This window comes from Periplaneta americana, chromosome 13 (genome assembly GCF_040183065.1).
Source record: "Periplaneta americana isolate PAMFEO1 chromosome 13, P.americana_PAMFEO1_priV1, whole genome shotgun sequence".
NCBI classification, from domain to species: Eukaryota; Metazoa; Arthropoda; class Insecta; order Blattodea; family Blattidae; genus Periplaneta; species Periplaneta americana.
The window spans coordinates 69,683,912-69,702,099 of record NC_091129.1 but is presented as its reverse complement, the minus strand read 5'-3'; the positions used below and the strand labels follow the sequence as shown (position 1 = coordinate 69,702,099).

General features: G+C 34.2%; 1 protein-coding gene across 1 annotated transcript in view; it reads right to left on the bottom strand.

Annotated features, from left to right (window-relative positions):
- Positions 1-18,188, bottom strand: part of LOC138712020 (hemocyte protein-glutamine gamma-glutamyltransferase-like) — a 116,905-nt gene that overhangs the window by 38,304 nt on the left and 60,413 nt on the right. Inside the window, exon 10 of the mRNA XM_069843404.1 lies at positions 3,419-3,585. Coding sequence (XP_069699505.1) covers positions 3,419-3,585 — 167 coding nt within the window. The remainder of the gene's footprint in view (positions 1-3,418; positions 3,586-18,188) is intronic.

The following is an 18,188-nucleotide window of genomic DNA, read 5'->3' as shown; positions in this document are numbered from 1 at the left end:
CATGAGTCTATGAACAGTCGCCATGTTTCAATGCTGTGTTCCATCCGGAGACTTGACATAAGACCTTGAACGTCCGTGAAGTAGCAAATAGTGTCACTCATTGCAAAGAACTTCACAAGTTCTTTGTGTCTGTGCCGAAACTGTGAATTCGTTGTGCAAGGAAATTAAATTCTTTAAGATGTACCGAGAATTTCAACTTGACCTTTCGTTAGTGTCAGGTTCCGTATGAGATCGCATGATCCCATATGAGTTTAACATTATTCATCAAATGAATATCTTCTCCAGGTTGGTAGTAATCAGAGTCTGAGTCGTTAGCAGGAGATGAAAGAGGACATTCTTCTTGCGTTTCTTCAGTAACTGTGTATTCTGCAGATGCTGTTGGTATTGGACAAGTGACGGGATCATGTGGAATTGGTTTAGAAACTGAAGAAACGTCAGGTCACTTTACAGTTGTACGAGTTTTGGAGGAGAAGTGACGTCTGCCAAACAGAAATAACAGTCTGTGATGTGGTTGCTTCATTCACGCCATATCATAGGAACTCCAAATACCAGATGTTTGTTCTTCTTTTCCTTACTTAACCAACCGCGCAAGTTGCATGCACAGGTCGAACAGATGAACTGTGGTGCCTATGACTTACTACTATCCACCTTAGAATCAAATTATAGTTCATGTGCTTTCTTCGCAAACGGCGTAAAAGTCTTCCGATGGGATTTGTCTATTACATAGCCGCACACATAGAAAAACACTTCTGGTGAATTTCTACAACCTCTGGATGCCGTAATATTCACCGTCCACTGTCATTGTCAATGAAAATAAGTAAAAAAGAAACAAATGAAAGTATATTAATGCAACAGAACACAAACTACGAAATTTTTCATCATTACATTAAAAATAACGAAAAATGACAAAAAAAATCGACAGTGTTCCATGTAAAAATAAATTTTCGTCGATAATTTCAAAACCTGAAGTGATAGAGCAAAACGGTTTTCAGATTTGAAATCAGCATGAAAAACTGCATTACAAACAGTAAACACAACGTCAGATATCTACCACTTGTTTATCAGTGTTATCAAGGAAAATACAGTTTATATGAAAGTAATATGTACAATCTATTTCCAAGAGTGAGAAAAAAACAATGTTTCTTGTAAATTGTCATTGTTAAATAGACAACGTAATTCCTTGGATAAAGTCGTATGAAACAAACTGTCGAGTTACATTCAGAACGGAAAGCCATTTTTTGCGCATAAAAGAATATTCATAATGGATATGTGCCAGCATATTTAAATTAATATTGGAGTATGTCTTAATATTTAGAATCATAACGCCATTTTGGAATCTAAGTTAGAATCTCCACGAGTATATGAGTATTGTACCGGACGAAGTGCAGCCTATGTGGCTAGAAACATTTTCCTCGGATAGCTTCACCGCTTATTTCCGATTCGAGAATTTCCCCAAGTACATTAAGAATAACGACGCTATAATCTTTCCAACGAAAGTTTGGGTTTGGCAAGGAGCGCTAGCATCGCTTGAACAGCAGACTACTACCAGGACGCTACTACTTTGAGTGTGGTCTGGATCTGTTCCCATGCCAACAGTGACCTTGTCTGTATTAGAGACGCGTTTATTTAGGTGATTCCAGCATGTAATCTCAGTATAAGTTCATTCACTATGCAATTATTTTATACATACGGTCTTACTAATAAATCCTCTTATACAGACATTTAAGTGCCTTACACTTATACAGAGAATAGTTCATTATTTTATAAGTAGTAGGGCCTATGTAAATTCCTCACTAATAATCACTATATACGTCGTCTATAACACTACAACTGTTATAGAACTACGTCACAGTTTTGTCAATATTTTATTACGATCGATTACCACGCCATATTTTAATAAATAGAACAGTACAGCTACAGCAATATTTTTCTAATCTTGTGCTTTTTGATTTGTTGTTATGTGGTTACAAGGCAACCATCGTCATAAAATGACAACCGATACGAACAGCTGTTAGGGAGGAGGCCATTATTTTCTATACTATACTACGTTTATGCATGATTTATTAATAACGTTTTCTGTCCCAACTCTGCATAAGTATAGTATAAAAATTATACGCGGTTTATTAGTAAGAGCGTAACGCTACGAAGTACAGCTATTAGATGTGTCCTGACCTCCCCATTTCATTGCTCTTTATCGCCATGTTATTTCATTCGATTTTTAACGATGTGTAATAATGTAGACTATCATTACTAGGCCTGAGAAATATACTCCTCTAACTTTGAGTACGTCGAAGAGTTGCGGTGAATTAACGCAGTGTCTTTCGTTCGTTTGAACTCATGTTTATCAACACGGTAAGTTAGTCCTCAGTATTTGGGTGGTTGAAAGCCACTCCTTTGACTTCGAAACACAACTATCTACTAAAGAAAAATTTAAAGACATTATTTTACTTGTTAAAGAAAAATTGCACTATTTTAAAGACATTTTATTTTTCTGTCTGTAGGAAATACACCTAATATAATATTGACAAGTATCAGCCTTTTTATTTCACTACGTTAATATGATGATGTATTACGTTATTGTTTTACATAATTTTTCATTTCATGTATTGTTGCATAAATAACGAATCACATTTTCAAATTCTCAAAGGAGAATGATTACATGATGCTAGAAAACACAGCCTTACATCTAGAAAAACGTCGTTCCACTTCTGCAGAAACAGTGAGGACATATTTGAAATATTTTACACAAGCATTATCTATCTCAAAATCTGTATCATTTTTAATAAATTTCCTCATTTGAAATTGTCACAAATTTAGTCCTCGGCATCTTGCTATTATTCTTCTTTACAGGACGTTGAATGTTGTCTGTTACGAATAGCAGTATTCGGTCGTAATGTAACCGATCAAATAAAGTTCACTGCTGAACGAAACACATTGAAATCCCTCACCCCAACGTAATTACATACCGATATCTAAAGTCAGAGGCAGGTCCTAATCATTAACATCTTATGATTTTCTACTATTAGAAATGTGTAATTAAAATTTGAGGTTAAATATGACAGATTTGAGTTTTAGTTCGTTATTTAACGACGCTGTATCAACTACTAGGTTATTTAGCGTCGATGAGATTGGTGATAGCGAGATGATATTTGGTGAGATGAGGCCGAGGATTCGTCATAGATTACCTTGCATTCACATTACGTTTGGGGAAAACCTCGGAAAATCCCAACCAGATAATCAGCCCAAGCGGGGATCGAACCCGCGCTCGAGCGCAACTTCAGACCGGCAGGCAAGCGCCTTAACCGACTGAGCCACGCCGGTGGCCCCACATGTTTCTCCGTCACATATCCCACCTCTGACACGCGTTTATTAGCATCTTTGAGGACAGGTTAACACGAAATTAATAAATATAACTTACATGGATGTTGACAGTAACGCTGAAGGTTTCGCCCAGATTGACAACATCCAAGTTCACAAGCTCAAAGTCGATCTCCTCGCGAGACTTGGTGGGCAGCATGTAGAACCTCTTTGCTCTCTCTGACGCCCGCACTCCATTCAACAGCGTGAGGCGTTCAGCCTTGGTTCCTGCAATACACAAGAGTTCGGAATTTAACAATTTTGTTTAATACGGTGATACAGAGGCCATCGTGCTTGTCTCTAGATCCAAGCTATGCGGATTCAATCCCGACCTAGGACGTTGAGGCGGAAAGTCATAAGTGAGGATGTGAGGGTTCTAACAGATTAAAAACTGAAACCGTTACTTCCGTGTAGAGAATTTTTACTCCATATTGTAAAGAATTTCCTTTTCATAAATGGAGATGAATCAATGCCTGATTGTATGTCAGAGCTGTTGCTAATAATATCACAATCACAACAATAAGTGGCGTTCTCTGATGGAGAAGTGCGGGAACATGTCAATTCAAGGTTGATGTGCAGCGATATCTACCGTCGTACATATTTATGAAAAGTGCACAAATTGAAAATGGGTACCATTACTGCTAGGAAGTCAAAAGGAGGATAGCAATAGCAAAGACGCTTTTTTTTTTTACAGAAAAGGGATATCTTCTGTGGAATTCTGGAAAAAGAGCTAAGAAAGAGACTAGTGAAGTGCTTTGTATGAGTGTGACATTGTATGTGGTAGAAACACGGACAGTGCGAAAAAGTGAAGAGAAACGACTAGAATCATTTGAAATCTGGATGGAGAAGAATGGAGCGTGTAAAATAGAATAAAAAATAAAGATGTGCTATAAGAGTGGGTGAAGAAAGGGTAATGCTGAAACTGATAAGGAAAAGAAAAAGAAACTGGTTGGGTCACTAGCTGAGAAGAAACTGCCTATTGAAGGATGCACTGGAAGGAATGGTGAACGGGAGAAAAGTTTGTGAAAGAGGAAGATATCAGATGACAGACAACATAAAGATACAGTATATGGATCGTAAGCGGAGACTATGAGGAAGGCTGAAAATAGGGGAGACTGGACCTTGCTGGGTTGATACTGAAAGACCTGCCCTTGGGCAGAGAACTGTGAATGAATGAATGAATGAATGAATGAATGAATGAATGAATGAATGAATGAATGAATTAATTAATTAATATGTATCAGATAGTAGGCCTGACAAAGTTATTCACTATAAATTTAGGAATATTAAAGAAAAAAAATTTCCCAGGAACCAATTTTAGGTCCATTATTGTTTTTGGTTTATATTAATGATTTCATCTTAACTGTAAATTATTTATCAAAAGTACAATTATTTTAAAATGATACAAGTGTGATTATCACTACTCAACAATATGACCTCTTCATAAACACTACAAATATAGTATTAAAGCTAAGGAATTATTCGTTCAATGCAAACAAACTAGCACATATAGCACGTAATGTTGATAAATCCAGTGAAGTCATATTTAAGTACCCATCATAATGCTCAGTTGTTCTGCAATATTATATTAAATGGAACTGATCTAAAGGAATATATAAGCACTACGTTTCTAGGTTTTGAATTTGATAATCACTTGAACTGGAAAATATAGCCTACATGCAATATTGATTATCCAACAAATTTCATTTATTCCGATTTTAATGTTTTCCAAATTGAATAAATATATACTGTAAATAGGTGGTTTAATATTTTAAAGTGCATTCATTTAACACTAGAAATATGTAGCTCAAATGACTGTACCTCCAAGCTTAGTTGTGGTTCTGGCTGTATGAAGACATTAGCCTTACACTGCACTGTGTTACTCGTACATGGTGCTCATAGTCACACCTATAGTCGATGTTACAGTTTAGGCTTTCGGTTTACAAACTCCAAATGCGCTCTCTAGTTATTATCTGTTGTAGAATATATACGATAATTTGATATATAGGCCCTATTACAGAAGTTAGTTATTTGAAGTAAGCCGTTTGTGTGTGTGTGTGTTTTTTTTTACGTTATATGATGGGTTCAGAGCCATAGTGGGCAAAGCGCCATTTATTAAAAACGGAGAAAGCAAGGGTTAAAGTTAAATAAATACCATAGTGTAATGAAGATTGACATATATTTAGTTTTAATATGTATACTTTATTTTACTTGCTATATGTTTCGATTAAATTATGTTAATAACTTCATTTTAACCCTTGTTTTCTACGGTTTTAGTAAATGGCGCTTGGCTCACTATGGTTCTGAACCCTTCATATGAGAGAAGCTGATATACATGGTAACGTTGAAGAATTGAATCGTGTAAGTGGCACTGTAAAGAGAAAGAATATCGATAGAAGATTCGTAAAATGCTGACAGTGTTCTTTGCAAAGTACAGTCTTAGATATAAGTTTTGTCGCACAGATACAGTCCCAGAAAGGAGGCAGTACGCATGATCAGAGGACGAGCGAGCTGGTTCACAAAAGAACGACTAGTTGAGGTAATAAAATTAGTTTTGTTTCGTTGTACAGTATGTCTGATCATGCGCACTGCCTTCTTTCTGGGGCAAAGTATCTGTGCGACAAAGACCGTATGTAATTCAGAACAATTTAAAATGAAACTTCGTCAGGTAGTAGATCTACAATGTACAATATTACCGAAAGTAATTCTTAAAATAAACTTAAGTTCGAAAATATTACCCCCAGTCACTGAAGGGAATCGTATAGGACGATAGTGTCGCTTTAAACAGACGTCCACTTCAAATTGTACCCTGTTGTATGCATACAACGACATTTTCTGTGGACCACTTGTGCAGCTTTGTGTATATTGCATCGGTGGAGGTTGAGGAGGAGTTGTTGACAAAGACTGTTGTTGCTGCAAACTCCATTATGCATACACATACCCAAGATGTTTAAGCAGGCCCATTAGTCCATTCTCAGCCGATATGTGATACGTGCATTCGGACTGGTAGATGATAATGTGAAGAGTTTATGTGAATTTTGCAAGGTCTTGTGGAAGTCTATGTATATGTTTTAAAGTAGGCCTACTTGATCTTCTTTATCGCTTCAACATTGTAAGAATTATAAGTATTTGACACCCCTTTCTTTTCCGCACATGATTCGTCATGAACACTGCCAAACGTTCGGATTTATCTTCAGGTGTCAAAGATTGAAGTCTAATTAAAGGGCAATTTATCAATGACTTCGACGCCTCCTAGTGACGAAAGGTTACATTTTCGATGAGGGTTTGTCGTTATTAGTCTGTTACTTGAAGTATATCGATCTAATTTCTCTATACTATGTACAGAAATGAAACTTGGCGATAGCCGAAGAAGATTGAAAGTGTACTACAAAAAGTATAAATGAGATTTGGCAGAACAGAAATAGAGCAACAAGAAATTACAGAGACATACGTATTAACTAGACTTTTATTTAAGTTTTATTGTCATAATTTATACAGGGACATCATTTTATTTTTACTTCAATTTTTATTGTACTGAGATTTAGAATGTACTTCACTCCCACCCCTTCTACTAGTAAACTTCCAATCGTCCTCCACACAGAACCAAGGCCGCGTATGATGTCAAAGTGCGTTACGGTGATACTAAATAGTACTGAGTTAGTGAGTATAGTACGTTCCATAAATATATTCGCGTTTTTCAGTGACGAAAGAGTTTTCAATATTGAATCCTATTTTCGTACAGGTACTGTCGTCCCTTTGCCTACGTCTCATCCAGATTTTCCACACCTACTTCTGCTCGCTTCTCTGCGAAGGCTAATGGCTGGGCTGTCTTAGATCTTTTCTGAAAACATTAATTCCTGTTAGGAATTGGGCGCCTACGTAATACTATACTGTTTAAAATTAACTTAAACAAAAGGACCCCCTTTCTTTCTACGACCCTGAGACGTAATTACTTGGATGGAAAGTAGATAGCATGTCTAAGTAATTTTATCTTTTCGGATCGGGCAGAAGTGAAGATTGAATTTACAGTACGTCAGGTAATCTTTTATAGATTAAGTACAGAATTATTTCCACATGAGTGACTAGTGTGAAGGACGAAACTGGTAATAGGAATTAGGTACAATAGTCTATAGTGCGATAATATGCACAAAAGAACTGAAGCCTGTATCGAAATGAACGGCCACTATTTTCAAAAATGTGTTTAAATATCCATATCATGATTATTTTTCAATTTAACTTCATTCTCTAAATTGTACGCTAATGTGCTGTAGACAGTATAATATACACTGCATAATGAATATGTCAGAATGGATAGCTCAGTTCATGAGTAAAAACACTTATTGTTAATACTATACTGTATTTTATTAAACAAAAACCTAATGAAAATTATCAAACTCAAAATCGCGATAATTCCTAGTTTACGTAAATGGATGAACTACTTTTATTTCCTCCTATACCTAGTAAAGTGATTTGTTTGTATTTTACGCCAATATCATCGAACTCCAGTCGTGGAAGGGGGTAGCAAAGGTATAGCCAGGTTAATATTATAAATGTTAGTAAAAATAAAATGATGTCTCTGTAGCATGTAATAGACTAATTCATTGTGATCCATCATTAAGTGTGTAAGAAGGATTGAATAGTCAATCACTTACTCTAAAACGATCAAATTTGCTAGATCTTCAACCTAATATAATGACACATGATGCAATTCGAATCAACAGACTACCATCTGTTACAATCTAATTCCTGTTTTGTTCACATAATTTACAGTAATAATTTTAAACATTGTAATTGTAACATGTAGATTGATTTTTTCACAACAGTTCCTGAATAAGCGTAAGATTAAAATATACAAAAACAATTTATTTACTTATTTATATATTTATTTATTTATTTATTTATTATTTTGCTAATAATTGTAACATAAATTATAAAATATACAGAGAAATTTTAGCTCGCCCCTGAAAGAGTAGAACTCGTGCTCAGGGGCGGATTCCTGAATGAAATTAATAATTATACAATACAATTATAATTAATAATTATACAATACTATTTGCAATTATAGTATATAAATTTAAATTTACAATTTTTCAATTTTTATAAAATCCATACATAACTTTTTAAATTTAATACTAGAACTATTAGAATTGACAAGATTAGGATATTTAAATATAAATTTGTTATATATTCTTAGGCCTAAAATACTACTATGATTAAATACTGTAACAGTGTTGCATTTTGGTTCAAACAATCTTAAAGAATTCATACCTTTTGTTTCATAACTATGAGAATACAATTCAAAATTATTTCGATTTTTATGTATGAATTTTATTAATACAATATAATAAATTTGTCTTACGTTAAGTACATTAAAGTCTATAAACAAATTTTGAAATGGAAAATCAATAGGTTTATGAAGACATATTTTAATTATTTTCTACTGTAATAAATAAAGTGGATTAAAATTGGATTTAAATGAGCTACCCCATCCTATAATTCCATACATAATTACCGATTGAAATAAAGTTAAATATATTGTGCGTAATAAACTTATTGACAAGTAATTCCTCAATAAAACAAAATAGTATACTATTTTACGTAATTTATTACAAAGGTAATTAATGTGTTGGTTCCATTTTAAATGATTATCGAAAATTATACCTAAATACTTAACTTCAGAGGACTCTTTAATAATCGGACATTTACACTGTATAAGACAACAATCAGAATTATGTAATTTAATACTTAATATAGATGTAGGAGGTTTGTTACATTTTTCAGATAATGAGAATGGAATATTGATGGTTTTATTTTCGTTGATAATTGTTTAACTGTTTGTAAGAAAGTAGTCTACAATTCAACTGTCCAATTATTTACGCCTAGCTTATCGATAACTGTGTAATATTTTATCATACGTAGTATGAATGTTCATTTCTAATATTTTTACAATTCATATCATGTGTTAATGGACAGTTTTAAAATCAATTATACAGAGTGAACAGTATGTAATGTTATTAATTTTAGAGGGTTATTCTTCGAGATATTTCAAACAAAAAGTTTGCTTCCTTTTCGAGATAGAAACTGTTTTATATGAAACATTTCGTTGCGTGTTTTGGGAAAGCCATTGATTTAATTCGCTCATTCAATTTAAGAGAGCAAGGTATTATGAAAATGAATAATTGAAAGAATTTTAGTTTTATTTAAATGTGCAGAAATTTTATCCGAACAAATGTAATTTTTCGTTATGCAAATTAATTTTTCTATGTTACATTTGTTCGGATCAAATTTACGTTTTCTCATTGAAAGAGTAGAAATTAATAAAAACATTTACTATGAAAGTTATTTGTTTTGAAGAGCTCTATCAAATGGTACCATATTTGACCTCGATTCCTATTTGAAATTTTGAAGTAATACGCCACTGAACCTACTTCCTGTTAAAGCTGATTGATGAAATCAAGCTCAAGTGAAAGTTCACATGTGCTTTAGTTAAAAATATTTTTGTCTCGAAAATGTTAATGCGCTATGCATCCATAGATAGTTGCTAACCACTAGGATCGCTACTATCGCCTCATTACAGACAATGCGAAATAGTACCTGCACAGTCTATTGTTCCTAGTACCCTCATAAACTCAAGCTTCGTGACTGTATACTGGACTGCGATATTACTGCAAACTTTTAGGCCCGATTGTATAAACCATTTAATCTTAGATCAGAGGTTAAATTGATCCTTGTTTCAGCTGAACTTGGAATTTTGTGTTGTATAAAGTCTAATCTGAGATTAATTTGTCTCAAACTAAAGTCAACTTTGACTGAAGAAATTTCTCCGATTAAGTTAGATGATCCAAGTTCAGTTATTTATTTTCTGTTTGAAATATACGAGTGACAGTTTGTGCAAATAAAATATCCATTATTATTAATATTAATAGATATGATAGGTACATTTATATATATTTCTTTCAATTTCTTGCCTCACTACACAAACAATCTTATATTTTATAAGGCTCTATCGTGTTCAGCAGTATCAAATAACATAACCTATAATTATATTATGTTTATAACAACCATTAATTATTAATGGATATGATAGGTACATTCATAAATTTTCAATTAACTGTATTACTAAACGAAAATTGTCGTTTTATAAAGCTTTATTATGTTTAGCAGTATCAAACACCATAACATGATAACAATTTGGGGAACGGTCAACCTTCTTCTTATTGTCCGCCATTATTTACATTGCACAAAAAACCAGTGTCTCCAACAGAGTGTACGGAAAGTCGCCAAAAAGTAGTTGTAAAGTCGCTAGATTTCTCATTATCGACAAAGAAAGATTAAATTTTGTCACTATGGGGTGCTAAAAAGGTCGCTAAATTCCTATTTAAGCAATGTAAAAGTTAAGAGAAATTGTTGTTGAAAAAGAGTTAAAGTCGCTAGATTGGCAACACTGAACAAACCTGTCCGCGCATCACGTTTTTCACCTGTTTATGCGATGTTGCCAAATCCTTTTCACGTGAACTTAGATTGCATTTGAACCAAGGCAATTTGATCGCAGGAAAGTTTTATACAATAGAAGAAGTGTCTGAACTCGGTTCACTTTTCGATCTTCGATCAAAGTTAATCTTTAGTCAGGGAGATTTATACAATTGGGCCTTAGAGTTTTTCTCATCAAAACTGGTAAATGCATGGGTATAGTCATCCTTTCCTACTGTTTCGTTAGGAACAGCAATAAATTTTGCAGTAATATACTGAATTAGGAGATGACATCACCCTTAAGAGAACTGTGACTTTGATTGTTTTTTTCCCTTGTATTCTTCATATATCATTTGAAGTGATTAATTAATAATTAAACTTTAAAAATATTCTTAAACCATAAATGTGGCAGAAACAATGCGTATTTCTAAATGTGCTTAAGAAATAATATGGTAAAAAATTAGAATGTAAAATAATTATTTTTGGGAAATCTAAGTGAAACGGAACAAAATGATGGTTTTTCTATTCATATTAGATTAATGAATTCGTCCCTTGAAAGAACTGTCATTGAACAACTTCGACTCTGTATAACTGCAGAAAACAAAAAAGAAAACTAGATCGAGTATTAGAAACAACGTTAAAACGACATCGTAAGTAATTATTAAACAAAGATAAGAGAAAAAAGGGATAGTCGAAAAATGTTTCCAACAATTTATTGGGACCGACATCGACTACAAACTGAATAAAATCTGGAAGATAAAGAAACTTTTGACAATTTAATTTTGTATTACAAGTATTTTAAAACATTATTTAAGAAAGCATAAATCTGCACACCAAAATCTCAGGTCTTCCTATTTAATATTCAATTCCGTGCAATAAAGACGTGGGCAAATTATTAACAAAATTGAATAATTTTATTATGATTTTTACAAAATTCGACTCTTGAGTTTAGACTACAGTTGCCATTTTTGCATATTTCTATGTATACTATAATGATTGAAATAGAAAAATATATCAACTGTAGTCTAAATTGAAAAGTCAAATTTTGTAAAAATATATCGTAAAATTGTCAATTTTGTTAATATTTTGTCCAAGTCTGTGTATTTTGAAAAGTTTTTAAAATGTTCGTCTATCTTACTTGTTTTGCTGTTGGCTCAAGCTCGTGCAATATTATAAACATTAAAATTGAATTATAAAACGTAAACATTGACGGATATGAAACGTTGCAGTGTGTGTTCTCACTATTTAGATCAGCGACAAGGTACAGCCTCTCTGACAGAGCTTAGTTTCTCCCGCTACCTTAGTTGCTGTTGTATGTAGGTACTCATGTTCACTGCTCTGTTTACAATACGAGTTCCCCATCCCTGGTGTAGATCGTACGAGTATATCAGCAAACAATAAAATACAAAATACTAAAAAGTACTGTAATATCACAGTCTACTATACACAGTCGCGAAGCATTGAGTAGTAAAAATGCAAACATGGGTAGTTGCCCACCACTAGGATCGCTACTATCGCCTCAACATCGCAGATCTCTCTCCTAGCAGCCGACAAAATATGTTACACTTTCGTTGTCGTGTTCTTTTGGAAAAATTAACACCTTCCTTCCATTAATGAAATATAAAATGCACAAAGTTAATTTATTATTTTAATGAAGAATATTAAATTCCACCATAAACTCGAAGATACCTGCAAGAAATAAGTTAATATAATTTTTGTTTGTGCAAAACGAACTGAAATTTACTATAATAGCTTCACTAATTCAAGATTATAGCGATAATTAACTATGAAACCAATAAATATTAATTTGCAAATCTCTTTACAACAATAATAATGGAAATATGAATTAATGGAGTAACTTACGTGTACCGGTACTTGTAGTGTATGCTTACGTAGTTAACAAAGTGGGATGAGGTTAAGCAATAATAATCACACCAGAATTGGAAATAAAACGTGATCAATAAATTTTATTGTAACAGACTTTTTCTACGTCTCTAGTAAAGCAACAAATAAAAAAACAACAAAATTAACAGCTATAATTAAAAACATATCCTTTGAAGAAAAAAGTAGGCCTAAGCAATAATAATCCCACTAGAATTGAAAATAAAACTTGATCAATAAATTTCATTAAAACAAACTTAATTTTTCTACGTCTTTAGTAAAATAACACATAAAAATAATAACAAAATTAATAGCTACAATTAAATTTTTTTATCCAATGCCACCAGGTTGTCTTTCGACATTTCTGGTCTTCTCTCCTGGCCGTGGCTTAGTTGTAACCCAATTCTGAGGATGGGGCGCCTGGAAGGCGGAGTTACATTACCCCGATGATATGATAGGATGATTATGATAATGTGGTGCCAGGAGAGGTCTTAAATCTCAACTTAACCTAAATTCCAGACCATGGACGAACACAGGAATAATCCCCTTTAAGGAAAAATTCCTGTGCTCTTACCGGGAATCGAACCCGGGACCTCATGAACAATAGCCAGAAGCTCTGACCACTAGACCATGAGGCTGGTCTAATTAAAAATATATCCTTTGAAAAAAAAAAGTAGACCTAACCTTTATTTATCTGGAAATTTAGCAGCCTAAGTAACAGAACTTCAACCGGTATCTGTCATTTCGGTTAGACTGAAACATTTCATTGTGAAATTTAAGGATAGGCTATAATGTATTCTAACAGTCACAAAGAACTTCAAATTAACAGTTTTGTTTCTGCACAGCATTCTTGTGGAAATCCAGGAACCTTTCTGAATCTTTCGGAAATCGGAAAAAGGATAACTCTGGCCTCTTTCTCTTACTGTTGCTACAATTTATAGTACTACAAACGTCTCCTCCTTGTCCCATATTATTATTCCAATTATTATATTTTAGCCATTAACATTTTCATAGTAACCAATACGAACATTTCCAAGCATCAATGTGAAATACGCAACGAGCTAGCACTCGATATAAATACGACACAGTCCAAAGTCGATCATGGACAGTCTATTGTTTCTAGTTGCTAACCGCTTGGAGCGCTTTATCACGAGATTTGCAAAAAAACACCTCAAGCTTCGCGACTGTATATAGTAGACTGTGGTAATATACCGTAGTGAGAGGTGGCAAGAGAAGCTGGAGTGAAAAAAGAAATTGTGTCATCTAGAGAGGTGGATTTCTGGGATTCCATTAAATATGTCCTTACTGGGAATCAATTTCTGCTATTTCTCGATCTGAATACTTATCTATGTCACATAGTTTTTGTCAAAAGCTGTAATGGTACGTATAATCTTGTCAAGATAACTAACTGAAGTTAGGTACTCAAAGAGCACAATGTGGTTGTGACAATCAGCAACGTTCTACACGACTCATCTCGATATTATTTAGCGCTCTTTATTAACAGCTGAATAGAGCCATAGATGCGAGGTGAGTTAATTTGAATATTACTGAAAAAGAAGCAAATGTTAGAGATTTGAAGCGTAAATTAATATGGACGATTTTTAATTACTTTTACGTCCTAGATCCGTCTCTGAAATGGATCCGACATATTATGAAGTTTTCTATATACAGTATGTATGCAAACCTCACTTCCCACTTCCGCAATATTTCAGAATCATATTTATTTATTTAATAGATTTCTTTTTATTCAACCAGTATAAGAACAACAGCAAATGTAAAAATAACAGCAATACAGGAAAAAATACAATTAATAATAATAATAATAATAATAATAATAATAATAATAATAATAATAATACAGGGTGTTTCTAAATTTGACCGGATAGATAACCTTCTTTCAAACAATTTTTGTTAAGGACCCCATGGGCTGCGACACTTCCTTTCAGAGCAAGAGGGGTCTATGTCATTACATGGTTCGATCGTACAGGAAGGAATTGAAATAATTAGTTACGTGAAAAGTGAATAAACAAATAATTAATGTTACAGGCACAATTTATTGATCCAAATATACAAAAACACAAACAAAACAAACCGAATGTAAAGGAAAAATACTCACTTCAGTGTTAAATTAGAAGGATGGGTGCATTGCTTTACTATCTCATCACTACAACAAGTGCTGGAACACATGTCCATTGACTTCCAGACAAACATTGCATCGACGTGCCATACTTTGTTGTACCCTTTCAAAGATACCAAGCATTTCCTTGATTTCAGCTACTGCTCAGACAATGCGTGTTGCAAGATCTTCTTCATTGTCAACAGGGGTTTCATAAACCACAGGTAGTGATCAAATTGGATTAATGCATGATACCGAGCTCAGGGAATAAACAAACGCGGTCGAAGAATGCTACTACGCTGACGAAGTAAACAAACTGAATGGTAGCATTAAACCCCTCTTGCACTGAAACGAAGCGTCTGAGCCCATGGATTTCTTAACGAAAAGTGTTTGAAAGGAGGTTACCCATCCGATCCAAAAGTTTGTCGGTGTAATTTAGAAACATCCTGTATATCAGATGACAATATGAGTTTTGGAGTCGAACGTTTATTTATTATACCAACAAAGAAAAATTACAAGAATTTCATGAAATGCTATTCTTATTAACATTATAAAATCTTTTAGCGTGTGAAGTTTATTATCGAGTGTCAAATACAGAAAATATTACGGAAGTTTCAACATCTGACGTCACTTGCTTGGCAATGGCAAAGAGCTAAGTCACACCATTGCTTAGTAACGGCAACGAATTGATATCACGCTATTATGACGTCACTTAAGCTTATATAACAACGACAGCAAGGGCAATGAGTTACGTCACACTAGTTGTAACAGTTGGATGAGTCCACTTGGGAAAGGGAATTGTGGGAGTAAACATAATAATTCTTTTAATGTACAGGGACATCATTTTATTTTTACTAACATTTTTAATATTAACCTGTCTATACCTTTACAGAACCGGAAACACCGCTTGCTCCCCCCTCCAAGACTGGAGTTCGATGATACTGGCGTAAACCACTAATCACTCTACTAGGTATAGGAAGGAAGAAAAGTAGTTCATCCATTTACGTAAACTAGGAAATATCGCGATTTTGAGTTTGATAATTTTCATTAGGTTTTTCTTTAATCAAAGTACAGTACTGTATTAAGAATAAGTGTTTTTACTCACGAAGTGAGTTATCCATGCGAACGTATTCATTATGCAGTGTATATTATACTGTCTACAGCACATTAGCGTACAATATAGAGAAAGAAGTTAAATTGAAAAATAATCATAATATGAATATTTAAACACAATTTTGAAAATGGTGGCCGTTCATTTCGATACAGGCTTCAGTTCTTTTGTGCATATTATCGCACTATAGACTATTGCATCTAATTCCAATTGCCAGTTTCGTCCTTCGTACTAGTAACTCATGTTGAAATAATTCTGTACCTACTCTACGTACTGTAAATTCAATCTTCACTTCTGCCCGACCCGAAAATATAAAATTACTCAGACATACTATCTACTGTCCGTCCAAGTGGTTATGCCGCAGGATTGTAGAAAGGGAGGAAATCACGTGACAGTTAATTACTTAACGAGGCTCTTTTATTTAAGTTAAATTAAACAGCTGTATAATATTACGTAAACGTCCAATTCCTAAGAGAAATTAATGTTTTCAGAAAAGAGCTAAGACAGCCCAGCTATTATAGAGGGGCGAGCAGAAGCAGGTGGGGGAAATCGGAATGCGAAGTAGGCAAACGGACAGTACCTGTGCGAAAATATGATTCAATATTGAAAGCTCTTTCGTCACTGGAAAACGCGAACATATTTCTGGAACGTACTATACTCAGTACTGCTTACTATCTGCGGTCTTGGTTCTGTGTGGAGTTGGAACTTCCTTAGTAGAAGGGGTGGGAGTGAAATACATTAAAAAACTCAGGTACAATAAAAATTGAAGTAAAAATAAAATGATGTCCCTGTATTTCTTATGTAGGGTCCATTAAATAAAATAAACTAACCTCTAAAATTAAAAACCTACCATACATGCAAATGTAACAGTCGTATGATAGTCAAGTTGCAACATGGAAATTGACAAGAAACCGAAAATAGAAAAAACAACAATCAGATTCTTGCATTGATATGGTGCTCGATAGAAGGGTAGGCTTACTTTTTTGTATTAATTATATTCATCTAAACCCATACGAGCATTCCCTAAGAAAACAATTCAAGACTGTAATTCCATTGTAAATATTCACTCAGCAATATCATCCACGACAGGCATTAGACAGCCGATATCGGGGAATGAACACGAGATGATTTTGCTGTCTGAGAGACATCAAAGATGCTTAGTTTGTACCAGAAATAGAGCCTAGATATTTCAACAAACCCACACAGCCTATAAATATGAGCTATTGAATATGGATTAGGGGCAGAGTTCGTTAAATTGATCAATGATAAATTTTTACATCGATATTGATTCGACAAATCACTAATTCATATCAGATTCTGCTTAAATCTGGAACTGTCATACATTATTTCCAGTATGAGACTATTCAAACTCCGCCGCCGGGGTGTACACATATGACTCCCACGCTGAAGCTTGTCCTACAACTTCAAACAGCAATGAAACAGTTGTAATCAAATATTGCCTGCAGGAAGTACAAATGGCAATTTGTAATAATCCGGAAACCGAAATATTTTAAATAGCCTCAAATAAAAACACTTCATTACGTAATGGATGGAAGTGTTCTTCCCATTTCATTCTGAACCTCCCCTCGTACACAGCTCGTTTGTGTCTAGAACAATCAGTTAATATACCATTCCACCAATATTCAATATTGACACGGCCGGTACAGAATATGTGTACTCCAATCTCTTCTGTATTTCACGTCTCTATTTACAATATATAAATTGATGTTAGAGTTGGTGCGTTGTGAGTCCTCGGTCAACGATTAGCTATAACGCCTATAACATGCGTAATATTCCTGCGTTGTCGCCGGCCGGATAGTTCAGTTGTTGGTAACTTACAGCAAATGCCTACGAATTGGAAGGTTCCGGGGTCAATGCCGGGTAGTGGTCGATATTTACCTTTGCTAAACCTTCTACAATGATTCCAGGATCCACTTAGTATCCTGCTAGTAGAGTCCATTCTCCCTTTGCGCCTTCATGGCGTCTAAAGCAGATGACTCTATCTAATATTTCTGCGTTAGATATGATCAAATAACGGTCGACAACTGCATACCTTCACTATGCTGCGTATCTTTAAGAAAGGCTATTTGTGGGTGAGAGCACCTGTCGACAGGTGCATAGCATTATTATGCTGCATTTTTTTACGAAGAATAGTTAACGAACAGCACGCGTAAGGAGGAGAACATGGGGAATAAAGGGGAAATAAGAAGAAGGCAAAGACTAGACAAGAAGAACAAGGAGAAGACAGGGACA